The following is a 21,387-nucleotide window of genomic DNA, read 5'->3' on the forward strand; positions in this document are numbered from 1 at the left end:
ACCACACTGCAGTGCTCAGAAACGCACAGGAGTAGTTTCAAATTCACAGTAAAATCGCACTGCAGCTGCACCATAGATACGTGAACTGGCTCCATAGAAAGCAGGTTTGGTTCACATGTCATGCAAATTGGATGCGGTTAAAAATGCATCCAATTTGCATATATGTGAGCGGAGCCCTGGTTTTTAATAAATGCAGCGCAGTCATTGGATGATTTTTTTATTTCTTTTGTAGTATTGTAGTGGAAAATAGATAAAATACCCAAATAAGTTAAATAAGTTAGGATCTTAGGCTAACCACTAATTACTATCTAATTGTACAATTTCCTTTATTTCTATCCACAACTATAAAGAACCTGACTGGATACAGATTAAATTGATAGTAAAAGGTAGGACCTCATATTCCAAAGATGTAGTAAATCTAAAAGACACTATAGTAAGAATGTAAATTGTATGGTGAGCTTTAGTTTTTCTTAGCTAACAGTTAGCTGATGGTAACTCACCACAGCGAAAAGTAGCTTTGACAAGGAGTTTCCTCTCTATTCTGTACACCACGTATGTGAATGGAGATTTAGACCAGTGGAATTTAGAATGTTAAACCAAATTTCCCAGCTGTACTATCCTTGACTTAAAACAGCATATGTTAGCTTCCAAAAGCTTCAAGCGCTCTTTCTCACTGGTGGTGGAGGGGGGTAAAGACATATGGCTGAACCATGATTTTTCAACCCCTTTAGCCACCCACCAGAATTCTAACATAATAGCCTGACAGGGCTGTACACATGCCATAGCCACAATCCTTAGCTTCATGGCTGCAGCAATTTTAACCTGGCCTGCCAAGTTTGACAAGCGACACCACCTTTCAAACCTCCCACATTGAAATCAGTGGGGCCACACAGCAATTGCAAGCCAATCCCTTTAGTATCAAATTGTATTGTAACTATACTGTCTCCCTCCATTTTAAAAAAGTGCTGCAAAAATGATTGGTGTTATCTAAATCCTGTATACTAATGTTAAATTAGTGATTTGTGGAAGAGGACCCGTCACCTTGTCTTTGCCTAGGCACAACACCATTTCCAAAACAGGCCATTCTATGATAGATCACAAAAGAATTCAATTCTATATGATTTGTATTATTATGTTACAGTAGTCTTTTTGAGATCTCTTTTGAGAAAAGTGGAGAGTAAAAACAATGTAGTTGCAGTAACTTAAATTACACAATAAACATAATACAGGACTTTTTTTTACTATGCTTCTTTTAGATTTACATATCCCAAACAATCTAACTGCCTGCATGGGTAAGCATCATTGTTATCATGTGCTATGCAAACAGATATCTGTAGCCCTTACTTAAAGTTGTTGTAAAAGCCTTAAGGTTTTTCACTTTAATGGAGCAGCATATAAGGGTCTTACATCCTGTCAAGCACATTATTTAATTGCAGCTCTAGATTGCATCAGCAGATTGACAAGTTTGTGCGCTTTTTGAGCCATCCAAGTTCTCAGGAATCAGGTTGCTATACACTTACAATCTTAAAGTGGTTGTAAAGCAGCCCTCAAATTTTCCACTCGCCTGCTCGCATTTTGCGAGTAAAAAATGATTGCGGGCGAGGATGAGAGAGGAGAGGAAGAAGAAAGGCGGCCGGATAATCAGAGCGGGGATCGCTGCACTCTAACATCTTTCATTTGAATTGCCGGGCGCTCAGCTTTACACCCGCCTTCTGGCTCGGCTCCTTTGATAGACAGAACACCGCCGGTACGTGTGACATCTATCATAGGAGCCGAGCCAGGAGACGGGACTACGTGTGAAGCTGAGCGCCCGGCAATTCAAATGAAAGATGTTACAGTGCAACGATCCCCGCTCTGATTATCCGGCCGCCTTTCCTCTTCCTCTCTCTCCTCCTGCACAGGTGAGGCTGCAATCCATATTTATGGTCACATGGATGGGGGGGTCTAATATAGGATTACAAGGCTCAGCATGTCTTATTTATGGTCACATGGTTGGGGGGGGCGTCTCCTATAGGACTACAAGGCTCAGCATTTCATATTTCTATTCACATGTCTAAGGGGGGGTCTCATATAGGACTACAAGGCACAGCATGTCTTATTTATGGTTACATGATGGGGGGGCGTCTCCTATAAGACTACAAGGCTCAGCATTCCATATTTCTAGTCACATGGCTAAAGGGGGGGGGGGTCTCATATAGGACTACAAGGCACAGCATGTCTTATGGTCACATGATGGGGGGTCTCATATAGGACTACAAGGCACAGAATGTCTTATGGTCACATGATGGGGGAGGGTCTCATATAGGACTACAAGGCTCAGCACTCCATATTTCTAGTCACATGGCTAAGGGGGGGGTCTCATATAGGACTACAAGGCACAGCATGTCTTATTTATGGTCACATGATGGGGGGGCGTCTCCTATAGGACTACAAGGCTCAGCATTCCATATTCTAGTCACATGGCTAAGGGGGGGGTTCTCATATAGGACTACAAGGCACAGCATGTCTTATGGTCACATGGTGGGGGGGGTCTCATATAGGACTACAAGGCACAGAATGTATTATGGTCACATGAAGGGGTGATCTCATATAGGACTACAAGGCACAGCATGTCTTATGGTCACATGGCTAAGGGGGGGGGGGTCTCATATAGGACTACAAGGCACAGCATGTCTTATGGTCACATGAAGGGGTGATCTCATATAGGACTACAAGGCACAGCATGTCTTATGGTCACATGAAGGGGTGATCTCATATAGGACTACAAGGCACAGCATGTCTTATTTATGGTCACATGATGGGAGGGGGGGTCTCATATAGCAGGTGTCTTCAAACTATGGCCCTCCAGTTATTCAGGAACTACAATTCCCATCATGCCTAGTCATGTCTGTGAATGTCAGAGTTTTACAATGCCTCATGGGATGTGTAGTTCCACAACAGCTGGAGGGCCGTAGTTTGGGGATCCCTGTCATATAGAACTACAAGGCACAGCATGTCTTATTTATGGTCACATGATGGGGGGTCTCATATAGGACTACAAGGCACAACATGTCTTATTTATGGTCACATGATGGGGGGGGGTCTCATATAGGACTACAAGGCACAACATGTCTTATTTATGGTCATATGATGGGGGGGGGGGGGCGGGGAGGCGTCTCCTATAGGTCGGGCAACTGGTGGCGAGTAGCCCTTAAGGCCTGGCTAGTAGCTCAGGACTTGAAATTTCGAGCCCTGTTGTAAAGCCTTAAGGTTTTTCACCTTAATGTATTCTATGTATTAAAGTGAAAAACCTTCTCTGCTGCAGCTCACTCCCAGACCCCCCCCCCTTTTTCTTACCTGAGCCCAACCTGATCCAGCAATGTGCACAAGCTCAACAGCTCCAGCCGCTGTTGCTCTCCTCATTGGACAGATTAATAGCAGCAGCAGCCATTGGCTCCCACTGCTGTCAATCAAAAGCTGTGACTCGGGAGAGGGGGGAAGGGCTGAGTCCTGCTGTCTGTGTCAATGGACGCAGCAGCAGGCCTCAGGAGCAAACTGGCACTGGTGCCTCCATGAAAAGCAACTCTCCGTGGGGGCACCCAATGAAGAGGAGGGTCCTGGAGTGCTGGCTGGGCACCCCAGAAGCAGATCAGAACAGGTAAGTATAACATGTTTGCTATTTTTATTTTTAAAAATCGAGGGTTAACAAACACTAAAAAAGGGAAGGTAACCCCATTTAAGGCTAGTGATAACATAAAAAAAACAATGATGTACCTTTTATTAAATGATTCAAAGATGGCTAGGAAAAATGTGTCGTTAGTCAATAGACCTGAAAGATGACTTAATTTACATTGCTTTGGAATACAATTGTTTTCATTTCTTTTAAAACATAATCACTACCTTTAAAAGGTTAACATGCCACATGACATCATTGTGGTTTCTGGGCCAGTGTCCAGAACACTCCATAACTGTGCAGTGTTACATATATTTTTTGAAGAGAAAAAAGCATGTTTAGTTTCTTGGATGTCGTATCTGCATGTACTCATGGGAGTCATTAAATATCAGCTAAAAACCTCCATTGTAACAATAACTACAGCTGCTAATGGATCAGACCCAAAATGTATTGGCCTGAGAAAACATGATAGGACTTTCTCATTGGAAAACTGTTTTCTTTTTTGCATTGTTCCTTTTAAACAAATTTAAAATGTTCAGGGTTTTTTTTAGAAAAATGATTTCTACCAAATATACTTAAGCAATCAGGTATTCTGTAATGGATTGCATATTGACAATATGGATGGTGTTTCCTGGGATTCAGGGCAATTGCAGGGCTATAAAAGTTCTTATACACGCTAATGCTATAAGAAATCCATTAAAAAGGAACTTTGAGCACTCCGATGATGAAGACAAGCCTCAAAGCCCAATGCCAGCCCCAAATTTTCCTAGTTTTATATAGAGACAGAATGGTGATTGCATAGAAGCTCTATTGCATTGTAAGTTCCCTGCTAGGGAGATTTCTGCACAGGTATTGTGCAGATTATACTGTAATGTTACCTAGTTACATAGTTACATAGTTAGTGAGGTTGAAAAAAAACACCAGTCAATCCAGTTCAACCTATGATGTGTGTGTGTTTTCTGGTAACCGTACATTGTATACCCCTGTATGTTGTGGTCTTTAAGGTGCCCATCTAATAGTTTTTTGAAACTATTGATACTCCTTGCTGATACCACTGCTTGTGGAAGAGAATTCCACATCCTTACCACTCTGACAGTAAAGAACTCCTTACGTAGTTTAGCCACTTTACCACCGGAGGATTTTGCTGTCTTACGTCCAGGCCACTTTTTGCGATTCGGCACTGTGCGACTTTAACTGACAATTGCCCGGTCATGCAACACCGTATCCAAACAAAATTTACGTCCTTTTTTTCCCACAAACAGAGCTTTCTTTTGGTGGTATTTGATCACCTGTGTGATTTTCATTTTTTGCGATATTAATTAAAAAATGCGACAATTTTGAAAAAAATAACAATATTTTTCTACTTTGACAGTTAAAAAATATCCAATATATTATATTTTTGTCATATATTTAGGCCAAAATGTATTTAGCTACATGTCTTTGACAAAAAAATTCTCAATGAGCGCATTTTTAACCGCTTTATGACCGGAAGGTTTTACCCCATTCCTGACCAGGCCATATTTTGCGATTCGGCACTACGTTATTTTAACGGACAATTGCGTGGTCGTGCAACGCTATACCCAAATTAATTGTATGTCCTTTTTTTCCCCACAAATAGAGCTTTCTTTTTGTGGTATTTGATCACCTCTACGATTTTTACTTTTTGCGCTATAAACAAAAAAAAGAGCGTCAATTTTGAAAAAACAACAATATTTTTCACATTTTTTATATGAAATTCCCCCCCAAAAAATGTAAAAATCAAAATTTTTTATCATTTTAGACCAATTTGTTTTCTGCTACAAATTTTTGGTAAAAAAAATCGCAATAAGCGTATTTTGATTGGTTTGCGCAAAAGTTATTGCGTTTACTAACTAAGGGAAAGATTTCTGTCATTTTTGTTGTTTTTTTTTTAACGAGTAATGGCGGCGATCTGCGATTTTTTTTGCGGGACTGCGACATTGCGGCGGACAGATTGGACCCTTGACTGATATTTTTGACACTTTTGGGGGTACCAGTGACATTACTACAGTAATCAGTGCTATACATATGCACTGTTACTGTAAAAATAACACTGGCATGGAAGGGGTTCATTTTTATTGGAGAGGGAGGGGTTAATGTATGCCTGGTGCTTACTAACGTGTGTGGGGGGAGGTGACTGAGTGACACAGGGACAGATCGCAGGTTCAGCTATGCTGAACCCTGCAATGTGACCCTGCCTATCACTTAGGAGATCCGCCCGCTTTGTTTACACAAGCGGGCGGATTTCCACACTAGATCCCCGACGACACAGGCATGGCACAGGTCATGGTACAGGCATGGCACAGGCATGGCACAGGTCATGGTCCAAGCATGACACAGGCATGGCACAGGTCAGGGTCCAGGCATGTCACAGGCATGGCACAGGTCATGGTCCAGGCATGTCAAAGTCATGTTACAGTTGTCACTTACCTGCTCTTGGGCTGGTTCACTCGACCGGACCGGCTGCTGTGCTGTGGGCAGGTTCAGGCCATGAGAGGACGACACTGGACACCCCAAATTCTATGGGCAGCTCCTCTTCTGCCGATCCCTCTCTGATCGCAGATTATCTCTGCAGGATCCGATCCCGATTAATCACAACGTGAGGCCGCAACCCCCCCCCCCCGCTGGCCCGCCGGCTGATGGCACAGTCTAGACTGGAGGAAGTCTGCGCTCTGCAGGGTCATTTCACCTGCTCTTCTGTACTGCGCTCTGCTTTGCGACATTATACAACGATCCTCTCTATAACAAAGCGGCGGCTTCTCCGGCGGGCGAGTCCTCAGTCCTCCCGGCTCCCACCTCCATTCTCCCCAGCCAATGGCATGGGGGTTTGCCATTCGGCAAATCAGGAAGCGCGTATCGGACGCGCTTCCTGATTGGCCATGAGGAGGATCCGTGTGACAATAGCGAATTTTCATTCGCTATTATCACACAATGGGTGGGCTCGGGACGCACTGCTCTGCGCCCCGGGTCCACCCTTTTTTTTAGCCTGTGAGAGCCTCTGGCTCTAATCACATGGCTAGAAAAAAAATCCCATTGAACTCCATGCGTCTGGCGCCCTGCATGTAGATTAGGGGGCCGGACGCATGGATAGGGGGGGCGGCGCCCCTGTGCCCCTAACACACCGGCCGCCACTGGGTATGATTAGAGTCTAGAAGTATATTTGCTTATTTTTTTGTTTTCCCTGGTATCTCAATTTTGTAAATGAAACGTTTCTATTTTCACTTTATTTTAAAACCTAGTGCTTCTCTTTGTAATGCAAGCAGATCATGTCTGGTTGCAGGATGCTGTATTTAGATTCCTGAAAACATCACAGCACCCTGCCTCAGTACTCCTCTCAAAAACTCTCAGCCCTGATTCAAGCAAGGAGTTGGCTCTTGGGAGAAGTTATTTAACCACTTAAGCCTCTGAGGATTTGGCTGCTTTTGCAATTCAGAACTTCGTGACTTTAACAGACAATTGCATGGTCGTGAGACGCTGTACCCAAATTAAATTGACGTCCTTTTTTTCCCAGAAACAGAGCTTTCTTTTGGTGGTATTTGATCACCTATGCGATTTTTATTTTTCGCGCTATAAACAAAAAAAGAGCGACAATTTTGAAAAAATAATAATATTTTTCACATTTTTTTTATGACATTCTCAAAAACAAAATGTAAAAATCAAATTTTTTAAACATTTTAGGCCAATTTGTTTTCTGCTACATATTTTTGGTAAAAAAATCACAATAAGCATATTTTGATTGGTTTGCGCAAAAGTTATTGCATTTACTAACTACGGGAGAAATGTATGTCATTTTTATTGTTTTTATTTTTAACTAGTAATAGCGGCGATCTGCGATTTCTTTTGTGGATTGCGACATTGTGGCGAACAGATCGGACCCCTGACTGACATTTTTGACACTTTTGGGGGTACCAGTGACATTACTATAGTAATCAGTGTTATAAATATGCACTGTTACTGTAAAAATGACACTGGCAGGGAAGGGGTTAACTTTATTGGTGATCAAGGGGTTAAGTGTGTCCCTAGGGGCGTGATTCTAACTGTCAAGGGGCATGGCTTGTTAGATCATCACAGAGACATACGATCCTACATAGCAGGATCGCATAGCCTCTGTGATGATCTAAGGGAGAATGTGTTTACATCAGCCGTCTGTCTTTCTCCCTCTCCTGAGGGAGATCGCGAGTGGCTGGCAGACATCGCGCTTGCCCCCTACAGGCTCGTGGGCGAGTGACGTACCCATGCGTCACTTTGCCTGTAGGGGGCTGACTGCCGCAGTATATAGTCGTCCTTTCCCTCATAAATTTTAAAATCGTATGTGTAACCGGTGGCCCTGTAGCATGCCTTGTAGTTTTATATATTTTTTTGGTCTTTATGTAGTCTATCTACAGGTAACCAGCAGCATTTTTTTATTGATCCAACTTATATGTAAATTGATCTTATATGTGAATGATCCTTAATTTTGTCCAAAGCTAACATCCAAGGAGGTTGATTACATATTTTCCTAATCATTTGGAATCATTAGTAAACCTCTAAGGGGTTGTCTGGTCTTCTGTTACTGGATATGCGATTATGTGGCATATATCTGGTGAGTGAATAACCAATAGGGAGCGGTGACACTTATTCATATGGTGTGGTGGAAAGCCGAGTTCAGAAGTTCAGAATTATCTCACATATGAACTTTTCAGTTTTTATCTATTTATTTATATGGACTTGTACGATGTTAATTATTCTATCAGTTTTGTTCACGGGTGATCTTTGTGATGCGCCACTGTTCACTTTCATTAATTTTATTTCAAGGAGGTAGCCATGTTTTAATTATAATGTGATGCTGGTGCTAATATGAGCTTTGGTTTTACCATACTTTTTTTATTTTCATACAGTGTCTGTTCCAGAGGTAATGAGATGTTGGAGTAGATTCCTTATGCTTGATCCGGATTCCAATGGGAATGTTAAAAGAAGTCAAGTTTTCATGAAGGATCCATATAGTGAAAAGGTACATGAACGTTTTGATCTAACCATATTTGGAATCAGGCACAATAAGCTACCTGAAACGGTTGACTTACTAAAGGCAAATAGACTGTTTGTTTACTTTGGAAGGAAAGTTGCATTTTGGAAGGAAATTTTCTCCAGAGCTTAGTGAATGACGTGAAGCTCTGCTGGTTTCCATTATTCAATCAAATGCAAGCAAAAATACTGTTTTTTTATTTCCCTTGCCTCTGATTGGGTATTCTTTGCAAAGCAAATTTTACCACATTCACTAGGCTCTGGAGAAAATTATTTTGCAAAGTCCAACTGCCCTTGTTAAGTAAATTTATCAACCTTATATAGAAATGCATTCGTTGTGTTATCCCTTTTAACTTAAAAAATGAATGACAATTCCAAAGTAAGAATTATTCTCAAAAATAAAATATTTATCCAACACTATATTTAATATTACTGTAAGCAGTGAGCAAAGTTATGCCTGGCTAATAATTCTGATTCTTTGTGGCTGCACATGAATTAAATTATGGCATAAAGGTATGATGTTTGCATAGCCAGGCAAGAATTAATTATACCTCCCAAACAATATTTCTCGTTCATTCTACATAAGCAAATAAAGTGCATGTAAGACACGTTTTATACACATTCTATTTGTCCAACTAAAAAGAAGGAAATTGTGAGCTTTTGCAATCAATATTTATATAAGAGTCCTTTAAGGTATTCGTCTTGATCCTGGAAATCTATTCCCTTTCTACCTGGCTAAATAAAGACATTGCTTTGATGGGGTAGTTAAATGCAAATCAGGGATCGGTTTCAAGGAGGAAATTTAAAACGTTACATCAGCAAGGTTGCCAAGCAGAATTTCCGAAAAAAAAAAAAAAAACAGTCTCAAAAGTAGACCCACAATTTAAAATCGATAAAAGGCATCAAATACATTTGCGGCATTTCTGTATGATTATTTAAAGTGGTATAACACCTAAATTTAAAATGTCATATATTGCAGCTTACCAATCCTTAGATGTGGCGGCTGCATTTGTTTTATTTTTTTAGTCTTTTCCCCTCTGTTTTCACCTGATGATCTGTCCAGTAACACACTTCCTGTTTTAGTTAGCCACAGCCCTGGAGGAATGATAAGAGGAGGCACAGCAAACAGCAGCATTGTCAGTCTGGGAGGAGGGGAGTGTTAAATGTGTTTGCAGATTTAGATACCCTAACAAATTGAAGTCAAATTTTAGCTCACACTTTATAATCATTTACAGAAAATAGTTTTGTTCCTTTTGGGGTAAAAGTTTTGCATGAATAAATAAGAGCTGATCATTTTAACCACCCCTGTTAGTGTTAGAGTGGAACTATACTCTCCCAATCAACATTGATTATCTTTAATCCTCATGTTGCTAGCATTAGTAAATAGATAGAAAAGTATATCAAAATTACTTTTTTAAACTTTTTATTTACATTTCTTCAGTTACTTCCTGGTTTCCATGCCTAGGCAAATGATGTCATACATCCCTGGAGTCCTCGGGAGGGGAGGAGAGGAGGAGGGTTTCCTCAGCTAAGCACACTCTCCTAAATGCATACTTGAGTTAAGGGCAGGAAGTAAATGCTTGAAGATTCATTTGCCATTATTCAAGATGGCCACAACCAGAAATGCTATGGGTGTTTTTCATTGAGATTTCTAACCAAAATAACGCATAAAGACATGGATGCATGGGGGAGTTTGCTTTGATTATTAAAAATGAATTAAATAATGTTTTTGGCTTCTGGTGCTCATATGCAGTGAATATCTGCTTTAAGTGGTTTGTCTCGTCCATGTAAAATGATACGTTTTGCTCTTTGTGCTGTGAAAAAGAAACAGACTTGCTGGCTGGATTACCATGTGAAAATAGGAGAAAAAAAGCACAAATACAGTCATCACATTTAAGAATTGGTAAGCTGCAATCTAATAAATGTTTGCTTTTAGGTTTAATACTGCTTTAATCTAATCTTAGAAACAAACATTTAATATTTTGCAGAACCCCTGTCCTTAGTTGTGGTGGCTGCATTTGTTTTTACTTTTTAGCAAATATAGTAAATCCTGTCGCTATTTCTAGAAATTAAATGTCCCTGTATCTCCTTGTGATCTGAATAGAAAGCACACAGAACCGTGTCTTTTTTGTTTAAACTACTAGTCACATCAATCCATTATGTAATGCAAATTAAAAAAATTAGACACGTTTGGAGTCCTACCTGTGTGACAAACATGATGTCCTTTATATAGTGGTAGACATGAGGGGAAAAAACCTCAGAAAGGAAAACCAATGCAGCCACTGAATTAAAGACTGGTAAGCTACACTATTGTATATTAAATGTTTGTGGGTTGAGATACACTTTCAAATCCTGGTGTCCAACCTGCGGCCCATGGGCTGCATGCTGCTCCTTGGTATATGATGTGTGGCCCTCTGACTTTGATTAGGGTAATATAATCGATCTGTACTAGCCTCATGTAACATGTTTCAAGTTTCATATAGTCTAGTGCAGCATATCACCATCCAGCAATGTCTACATTCTCTGACCCTCATTTCCTCTATTAGGTCTGCAGTTTTGGACAGTCCTCTTAAGCATAACTCCCAACTGTCCCTGATTTTGAGGCACTGTCCCTCATTTAGAACAAAGTCCCTCTGTCCCTCTTTCCTCCTCATATGTCCCTCATTTTAGTCTGATCTGTATAGTTGTATATAAAATTAACTATGTATCTTTTATAAAGTGTTTCCCAGTGCTAAGCCTTTCGTCCAATTTCTAAATAGTTGCAATTGTAAACGTCAAAAGCCAGTATAAAGGAATAGTAGCGGTTAAAAAAATATAAAAAACTTGTGGGTTTAACTAATCTTTTTTTAGTGTATAATTCTCCTTCTCCTTCAATGGGGTGTGACAGGGGGTGTCCTATGCCTGCATACTTTTAATATAAAAATATTAATAATATATTAATAGGTGCCCCTTGTTCCCATTTTAAAAAGGTGGGAGGTATGCTCTCAAGTATTACATACACTGAACAAAATTATAAATGCAACACTTTTGTTTTTGCCCCCATTTTTCATGAGGTGCATTTTATTGATGGCAATTTGAATGCACAGAGATACCGTGATGAGATCCTGAGACCCATTGTTGTGCAAGTCTTAGATCTTTGAGCTCAGCCCATGAAAAATGGGGGCAAAAACAAAAGTGTTGCGTTTATCATTTTGTTCAGTGTATATTGAACATTACGTGCAGCCCTTTGGTTACCTGACCATCTCTATGGGGACTTACTCTGCTCTAGCATCTGTCCTGCCTGCTTTTAGCTGTTACCTCCTGCAATACAGAGGGTCTTTCAATGTGTATAAATATGGCGCAAATGGTCATCTGAAATAGTTTTTTCATGAACGAGGGACACGGATGTTGCCATATTGTGTCTGGTGCCGTTCATCTGATTGAGGGAGCTTCTTCCCAGAAATTTGGATTCTGTTTCCAATTGTTAAACAAAATGAATGCGACCTACCTTATTAGGGCGTCACTACATTAGGGTCGGCGTGTTGTGAAATTAAAAACTGGTGGCATCTTTGCAAGTCTTTCATCACTTTTCACGGATTGAGGGATTTCCTTATCTTTCTCAGTGTTTAATGGGACTGTTTACATGAACTTTCATTACATTTATTTATTTATTCATCACTAATTGTGCTGCGCTTTTTTGATTTGAGCCTTTTGGCAATGTCAGGAGCTGCATTTGAGGCCCCCTTTAGCTCATGTTGACAACCACTGCTTTAAAGGAACACTAAATTATTATATTTTGATAACACTAATAATGCAGTTGATACATGTACTGACATAAGCACCCCTGTCACATTTGCTGAACACTTGTCTAAGTGTAAATATGGAGAAAATACATAAAGCTAATCCATTCAAAAAAGAAAGGACTTTCTAGACATGAGCATGAACACAAAATGTATTTTGTTTGTTTAGATTCCTTAATCTATTTAGTTAGTTTAGTTAAATTTGGCTTGTTCATTGAATTCGTTTTTGGAATTCATTTTTGGAATTAGTTTCCTTTATTGTTTTTCGAAATTTCTTGGATTCTGCAGATTTTTTTTCGATTCAAGACTATCGAGCTGAAAAATTTTAAATCAGCCGAATAAAAAAAGTTCAAATTTTTTTATTAGAATGCGGCTGCTGAAATGGTTTCCTACATAAATAACATTTACAATTGAGGCAAAAAAGTTCTATATTTCTTTCTTCAGACCACAGATTTTTCTTGTTCCTCACAGTCTAAGAGCCCTTCAGGTGCTTTTTTGAAGACTTTTATGTGTTTTGCAATGAGAGGCTTCCATCTTCATCTAGCCACTCTGCCATTATAAAAGTAACATCAGTGGAGGCCTGCAGTGATGGTTGTCATTCTTAAAAATTGTCCTATCTCCACACAGGATCTCTGGAGCCAAAATGACCAAACATTTGGTTGTTATTTATACACGTTGATCTTGTTTTTTATTAATAATAAGTTGATTCAAAATATGTGAGATGTTCTAAATAATAAAAGTAATGTTTTATTTAAAATGCTACTATGTACAATACTGTGCAGAAGAAGTTTTAGCGAGCTGAGAAAAAAAATGTCAAGTACAAATGATTTCAAATATATTGTGACAGGAAGTCAGGTAAATCTGGGAATGTAGTCACTGAGAGGAGACACATTCCCACCTGCTTTGAAAAGTTCACTAATTATTATAGGGTGTCGGCTGCCAAAGGCAGCAGGAAGGTGTAAAGAAGTTGAAAGGCCTTCAGCTGTTCAGAATGAGGAAATTAAGGCCTCTATAATTTGTCCAAAGAAAGTCTATGCATTGCTGCCTCCTGTCGCCGTGTGGGCTGGGAGAGGAAGGCAGACAAACTGCTGCATCCTGACGCCATGTGGGTAGAGGACAGTCCTGTGTGCCCCCTGAAAGCTGAGTGAGCATGGGGTAAAAACGAGTGAAGACGTCTCAAAGGTGAGAAGACGAAGTGTTTCTGTGTGAAAGAAAACAAAGGGACATGTTCAATGGACAATGTTTATATGTGAAAAGAAAACAAATGGACATTTGAGTGTCTGCTGTAGGATCAGCAGTGTCGGCCCAACAGTAGGTTGGGAAGACTTCTTAGGTAGGTTCCAGCTGTGAGAAGGTAGACGCCCACAGCGGCCAGGATTTATTTTGTGTTTTATTTTATTTTGATGTTTTTGCTGCATGCACTTGTTTGAAGAAATTGGAAGAATAAACCAAAAACTATTGTTTTCAACCACTCCTCGGCTATCTCCCTGTGTGCCGACCCCCCCAAAGGGGTCACCCATACGCCTACCACCGAGCTAATCCCTCACAATATATATATATATATATACAGTAAAACCTTGGATTGCGAGCATAATTTGTTCCGGAAACATGCTTGTAATCCAAAGCACTCTTATATCAAAGCGAATTTCCCCATAAGAAAAAATGGAAACTCAGAGGATTCGTTCCACAACCATTTATTCATAAGTCCATCAGTTTATAGTCCATATAAAAAGATTATAGCATTAAGATAGGTTATATAACCATAAAATGTCCATCCACAAATAGCCGCTTCCACAAGGGGATTGGAAGCAAAATCCAGCAGGAGCTACAGAGTATCAAAGAGAAGAGAGGCGCCTCTAAGTGTAGCAATATGGTTATATTTAATGAAGGTACATTTAGCAACTCACATGGTTGATGAATAAAACAGGCACATCTAAGTATGCAGGCATCCGGGGTAAAGCTGTCCACATAGACCATCTTCTGCACCGCCGGCTGCCAGTCTGTAATCCTGACCGGGAAGACCATCCTGCAGTAAAGCGATCTGAAAGCGAGGGGCAGCATGGAAGGGATGACGTAGATGGCAGTGCGGAGGATGGTCTATGTGGACAGCTTTAGCCTGGATGCCGGCATTCCTTAGATGTGCCTGTTCCAATCAACCATGTGAAATGCTTGCTAAATGTTGTACCTTCATTAAATTTAACCATATTGCTACACCTAGAGGCGCCTCTCTTCTCTTTTATACTCAGTTGTGACTTGAGGCTACTTGTATATCAAGACATCGCTTGTATATCAAGTCAAAATTTATTTGAAAATTTTACTTGTCTTGCAAAGCGCTCTTAAACCAAGTTACTCTCAAACCAAGGTTTTACTATATATATATATATATATATATATATATATATATATATATATATATATATATATATTTTTTTTTTTTTTTATTGGTTTCTTTTTATAAATTTTACACATGCAAAGTCAACAAACAATTCCGTATTAGAAGTATCACAGCATATGAGTATCTATTCGCCAAGTTCCAGGACTGTACACGAATAGATACTCATATGCTGTGATACTTCTAATACGGAATTACTACTCCTTTTCTACACATGACCCTCTGTCATTATATTTGTTTCAAAATCTCACAGGTTTATTACAAATTACTCAGATTACACAAGTGAGATCCTCCCTTGAGGTGGTCCTTCTGAGCTACTCGTCTGATCTTCGTGGTCCCCGATGGTCCCCCAGGGCAACTACTATACCTCTTATCTTCTTCCTCATTTTTGCCTCTAACTGGCTCATTGGAACTTGGGCATTCCTCCCCACGGTACTTAGTTACCGTTTTTAAACGACAGATCATTCCAATCCTTCGTATAGACGTCAAGGGCATATTAGGTACTTTTTGAACTTTGGGTGACCCCTGAGGAAGGGCTGTTTTTACGCCCAAAACGCGTAGGGTCGTGTTTCCGGTTCAAGGCTACCATGTGCACCTGAGCGTCTTCAAATGTGGTCTGATATATGGTCTGTCAATTGCATGCGATTTTTATATGCCCCATTTTTCTCGTGAAGTTCATGTTCGTGTTATTCTTATTTGTATAACTGTGTTTGTTTTGATTAATAAAATTTGACATTTTAATTATGATATACAGTGTCTAGTGGCATTCATAGTCCCACACCATTGGGGAGTCTTTCTTGTATACAATTATTTTTCCATTAGGGATAGAGATATAAGCAGTGATAAGGGTTACTTTTTGTTTTCCCTCAACTACTGCTTTAAATACCTTCCCTTTCAACTAGCATCATGTTCTCCCATTCTCAAACATTGATATGTACAAAATAAGTATCAATTCCCCTACTTGACAGTTGTTTAGTACTGAGCCCTCTACAATTATTATTACAGTTTTATTTTTGTTATTATTATACAGGATTTAAATACTGTAGTGGCAAAAATATGTGCAGTATTTTACAATGTAAAGATAAATAGTACAGCTACAATATAATCCAACACAAAAGGATTGGGAGAGCTTTGCTCCTGAGATAGGGGCAAGTGATGCAAAAAGTAATAACTGTGAAGGATGAGTTGATGGTGCATATATAAGTACTGTTTTTAAGAGGAGACAGGATTGGTTTCCTTGAAGAGGTGTATGGTCCGATATCGCCTAAAGGCGGACAGAGGATAAGGTACCTGGACAGAATAGGGAATGGAGGTCCAGAGGATAGAAGAGGCTCTGAAGAAGTCCTGAAGGTGATCATGGGGGGAGGTGAAGAGGGAGCTAGAGAGAAAGATGTCCTGGGAGGAACAGAGTGGACAGTTTCTGTGATATTCTGAGTGAAGTTGGTGTTGAAGCTGGGGGAGTGAGTGAAGGGACTGATAGTTGTGCTATTGGTCTTGAAAAAGTCAGGGAAAGGGACAAGTGAGAAGGCGGTTGGGGAGTTAGGGAGCATAGATTAAAGCAAGAAGTAAGCTGTAGTAATTTCATGAGAATAGGGTTCAGGGGGCAGGTAGTTAGGTGGCAAACTATGATGTGGTAACAGGGTCAAAATAAAAAAGTATTGCATGTGGTTATGGACATGGTATGTAAGTGGGGGAGGTATCTGGACACAGCAGATCTCATTATGAATTACGTCAATCCCATATTTAAAATGACTGCCAATCTTCTGGGCAGTGGGGGAGTAAGTTAGTGGAGGCAGTGGGTAATAAAGTAAAGTGAAGGCAGAAAAAAAATTGATAATGATAACTAGAAGAGTTAATGAAAGTGGAAGAATCTGTTTTTTTGGGTAGAACAGAAGCAGTAATTGTATTTTAGGAGAGAAAATTTGTAAACAGACCTGCAGGGATTTAGTTTTACACCACAGTCAGTCCAGAGCACGGTGGCTATATATCTTTTGTTGCCTGTTTGCCAAGGTTGTAGCAGTCAGTGCCTAATTCTGCGCGTGGTGAGGGAAGCAAATGTGTTCAGAGAGAATGAGAGCAAGTTGTTGTAGACAGAGGAGGGCAGGTCAGTGCAGGACAGGGGTGGGGTTTTGTAATAGAGGTAGTCATTAGTAGAATTGAGAGGAGATGGTTTAAAATGGTGAAAGTTTCTATGGTTGACTGTTTTCTAGCTGACGTGATAGGGGGTTGACGACAAGGAGGGGGCAATACTGATAAGGTTGTGATCTCAAGGAAACAAGAAAAAAAAAAGACAAATTCAGTGAGCTTTTAAATAGAAGAAGGGCAAGAATGGAGGTGTGGGAAGCACTTTAAAGGTGCTTTGGGGGGGGGGGGGATATCCCTCCCTTTAATCCACTAGGTCTAGGTGGGTGAGTTCAGTGGAGGCGACCACAGGAGAGGGCAGCTGGAGAGGCAAAATCCTGAAGCAAGTTACAGTAAGTAGGTTAATGAAGTTAAAGATAAAAAGGTTATTAACAAAGGAGAGCTTGTTACAGACTGAATAGGGCATTCCAGAGAGCATATGAAAAAGGGAAAGCTGGGCAGGGAAATTGTAATTAGAGAAAGAGTTGCAGCTACTGCTAGTTGTGGGCTTGAAAGTTAGACGATAGAGGGCCAGGGTTATGGACAATAACCCCAGAATTTAGGGGAAGAAAGAGGGTGAGCGTGGTAAGATGGGAGCAAGATGCCCAAGTGCGTTGGATTTTTTGATGTTGTGTGTGTTCAGAAACAGCAAGAGGTGGTAGGTAGGTAGAGTGTAGGGTGGGGAGGAGGGCGAAATATATAAGCTGTGTGGTGGAGGTAGCCGCTGAAGGAGAGCACTGTTGTTTGTATTTGCTTTTTTTGGTTTTGCCCTAGTCAAATTGTGGAATGGCCCCTTAGGCAAGAATGCCTATACCTGCACCTAATTATGCTGCCCCCATATATTGGACTAAATGTATACTCAGATGAGGGGGGAGGGGGTTGTCAGTTAATCAATTAGAGGAATTAAAAGACAAATGGTTACTAGAAAAACCTTTCCACACTAAACAGAATGTAAGGCATATAGTCATTAAAATAAGATCAGTACTTTGCTCAGGCAAGGCACCAGTAAGGTAGGCCTGCCGCACTATAGATAAGGTTTGCAGCAGTTACGATAAAAAATAGCAATACAGATGCAGCCAGCTGTAGTGTTAACCATACCCTGTTAAAACTTGTTGGAGAAGTTATTGAAAGTTGGTTACCATAGCAAATAGCAAAGCATATGTAGTTTGGTTCCATTCATGCACAGCACATACAGTATATGTTGAGAGTGAGAGAGTAAGAGAGAGAGACATAAAGTAGCAACGGCAACAGTCTCAACATTCCCAGTCCTCATCATTAATCATCAAGTCTTCACTTGGCAAGATGCTTATGTCAATAAAACATCTCAGCTATAGATAACTGGAGCAAATCTAGATAATATGAATTAAGAAGAAAATGACCACATTTAAATGGTAAGCTACGGTATATTCTAATCATAAAAAATAAGCAGGACATAATTCTGATTTAATCAATTGTGGGTCAATGTACCCAACGTATGTATCCAAAACACCTTAGGTTTTTTTTTTTTTTATCTGTACTCTATGGGCATCTGTTGGAAGCCTTGAAGTTGCATTTGTACTTTTCGTAATACTGTATTTGGTTGGTTCCTCAAGCCAAAAGAATTGGGATTGTGTAGGCAGTAGCATAGGTTAAAAAATATATTTATTTAATACAATAAGCATATAAGTACAGTAAAGATAACAGTATTTAATAGCTGTCGCTAGTTTTACTTATTACATAAATTCTATTGAGGTGATCCGTCGTTTGAGCTGTGAAGACATCCGGGTTGGATGTGAGCCAAACTGAACGGTTTCCGACGCATTTCGGCTCTAGAGATATAGCCTTTATCAAGGTATCACCAAAAATTTTCTAGAAAAGTAAATAATTTCAATATTAGTGATTTTATACAATGAAAACAAGATATAGAAAAAATATTTACATTCTTAAACAAATATTCATGCGTTTTTGCTAATGCTTCTGAGCAGATCAGGAAAAAGGACTGGGTTTACCTTGCGAGACTGGAGTGAAGAGATGGGGTCTGTGTAACCACATGGACACCCTCGGGTGCAGCGAGATCCTGTTTCTGAGTAATTCCTGAACATAGGGAATTGTGTCTATTAAATATTGGTAGGTTGATGTGTTCATATCAACTACATTGGGACATATTATTATGTCTTACGTTTTCTTAGTAGGGTTTCAGGGCCTGCTGGAGTATATTTCGGGTGTTTATCCAGGGAAGAGATCCCCGGTGGACGTCTGAATGATGAGCTATGTGGAAAAAAGGGGGTGGGTTTAAATGTTTATCAAAATAGGTGGATGCCAACATATTGTAGGATAGTGTTTTTCCAATGGGGTAGATTGCAGTAAAAAGGCTACCTGTTATACTGTGTAGAGTAGCCTCAATCTTCCAGGAGGTATATATGGGAAAGCTGAGCCTATGTTCTAGATGGGAAGGCCCCCTAGTGTGGTCTCTGTTCAACAGAAAAATAATAATAAAAATAACAATGTAATTTTTGTTATTTTACCATATAGATTACTGTTTGAATAGCCTTAAAGTATGATATCACTTACATTAGTTGAGGATGGGGAATCACCGAATTATTGATCTAGGGGGAAAAGTGTATTATTTTAATACCTTAGAAATCCCTCATTATGAAGCAGTATAATGATTCGGTGTTTAAACAACCCCATTAAAATTGAAGTATGAGAAGTTTCAGGGGGGTACTTACTTTTGCCTAGGTGGCTAGTAGGGTTGAATCCCTGGTGGCTAGCAGAGAGGCTGTTCCAAAAATCCCTGGTGGCTAGAGAATAGGCTGTTCCTCAAATTCCTGGTGGCTAGTGGAGCCAAGATCAGACATCTGCTGGAGATTAATTATAAAATTCCCTGGTGGCTAGTGAAGATGAAGCGACTGATTTTGTATTCCCTGGTGGCTAGGGGAGCCTCAGTCAGGCATCAGATCCTGTTGCAGTCCGTGCAGTTCTCTCCTCTGCCTCGAGGAGAATGGCACTGGACTGTGATCCCCGGCGTCCTTTTGTACACATCGCGCATGCGCGGGACCGCGCATCGCGATGTGCGGCATCCCCAGGGTACCTCCGGACGTGCATAGCTATGCCAGTAGGCATAGTCTGTGCATCAGTCCAGTAGTGTGGAGAGGCTCTTCCAGCGGGTACGCCGCCGACACGGAAGCAGAGTGGTGACCAGCCGGTCACTGACCCTGATGGATGGAGGGATTAGTTCTGCTGAAAAAAAAAAACCCATATGGGGCTTACCGTGCCGGGTGCACTAGGGGGCGGCCACGAACGGAAACCAGTACCTGCCAGCCTGTTCACCCACAGAAGCAAGGCTGTTCCAGAGATCTCCTTCACAATCGCCCAGAAAGCATATAATGCAGCAAATAAATCGCAACTAGCATATTATTTGGTATGAAGATCTACCATTTAGGTATATTCAAACACACGATATTTAAGACATTTCACAATATAATTTATATGCAATAATCAATTTTACCCAAATTAGAAGACAGAAGAGATTTAGGCATTTCAACAATGGGGGGATCCTACATGTCTGTTGTAGGTGGTTAATTGTTTGATAAATATTTGATAAGTACATCAGTTGGGACATCTGTCAAGTTTAAGATGCATGTGATGTTGAGTCGGGGGGTTTTTTTAGTCCGTTTTCCCGGAGGAAAAGCCCTCCAGGAACGGGCGATAACTTTCATGATCGTTTAAACCTGGGAGTACAGTTGCATTCAGTCTTTTGATCCATCGCATCTCGATTTGAAGGAGGACTTTGTTCCAGTCCCCCCCTCGAGAAGGTATGTGGACACGATCCAAAGCAGAGAAGGTAACTTTGGGCATCCTGTTGTTATGCATGGTTTTAACATGCCTGCCGAGTGGAAGATAGAAGTTGGCGATGGACATACTTTGCACATGTTTGTTAACTCGATCGCCAAATTGTTGGCGAGTCTTTCCGATATAAAAACTTCCACACTCGCATTCCATGATATATACGACACCCTTCGTCTTACAATTGACGAAATGTTTGGGATGAAATAGTTCTCCATTGGGGAGTATTTTGGATTTGCTTTTACAAATTACACTGCATTGTTTGCAGCTGCCGCAAGGGTATGTTCCCTTGTCTCGGCAGGGGTCTTTTCTCGGGGCATCATGATATTCACTTTGAACAAGAGAATCCTTTATTGAGCCCGCTTTCCTGAATGTGATGGCTGGTACTTGAGATATAAGTTCCTTGGTGGTATTGTCCTGTGTCAGGATGTTCCAATTTTTCTGTATAATTTTTCTGATTTGTTGGTGTTTGTCGGTATATCTGAGTATGATACGAGGAGTCTCTTTCTCCACATCTTGGGAGGGTTTAATTTTGGACTTAAAAAGTATGTCCAGTCTTTCCTGTGTTCTCACCCGGTTAAAGGCTCTTCTGAGGCATG

The 21,387-nt window shown here is 40.4% G+C and overlaps 1 protein-coding gene across 2 annotated transcripts in view; it reads left to right on the top strand.

The window, feature by feature from the left end:
* The window catches only part of LOC309554979 (uncharacterized protein), a 227,616-nt gene that overhangs the window by 56,829 nt on the left and 149,400 nt on the right, over positions 1 to 21,387 (top strand). For both annotated transcript variants that reach the window (XM_082256770.1, XM_082256771.1), the window contains exon 2: positions 8,548 to 8,660. In XM_082256770.1, the coding sequence (XP_082112896.1) occupies positions 8,548 to 8,660 (113 nt within the window). The remainder of the gene's footprint in view (positions 1 to 8,547; positions 8,661 to 21,387) is intronic.

This window comes from Pelophylax lessonae, assembly GCF_965119305.1.
Source record: "Pelophylax lessonae genome assembly, chromosome: 1".
In the NCBI taxonomy this organism is placed as follows: domain Eukaryota; kingdom Metazoa; phylum Chordata; class Amphibia; order Anura; family Ranidae; genus Pelophylax; species Pelophylax lessonae.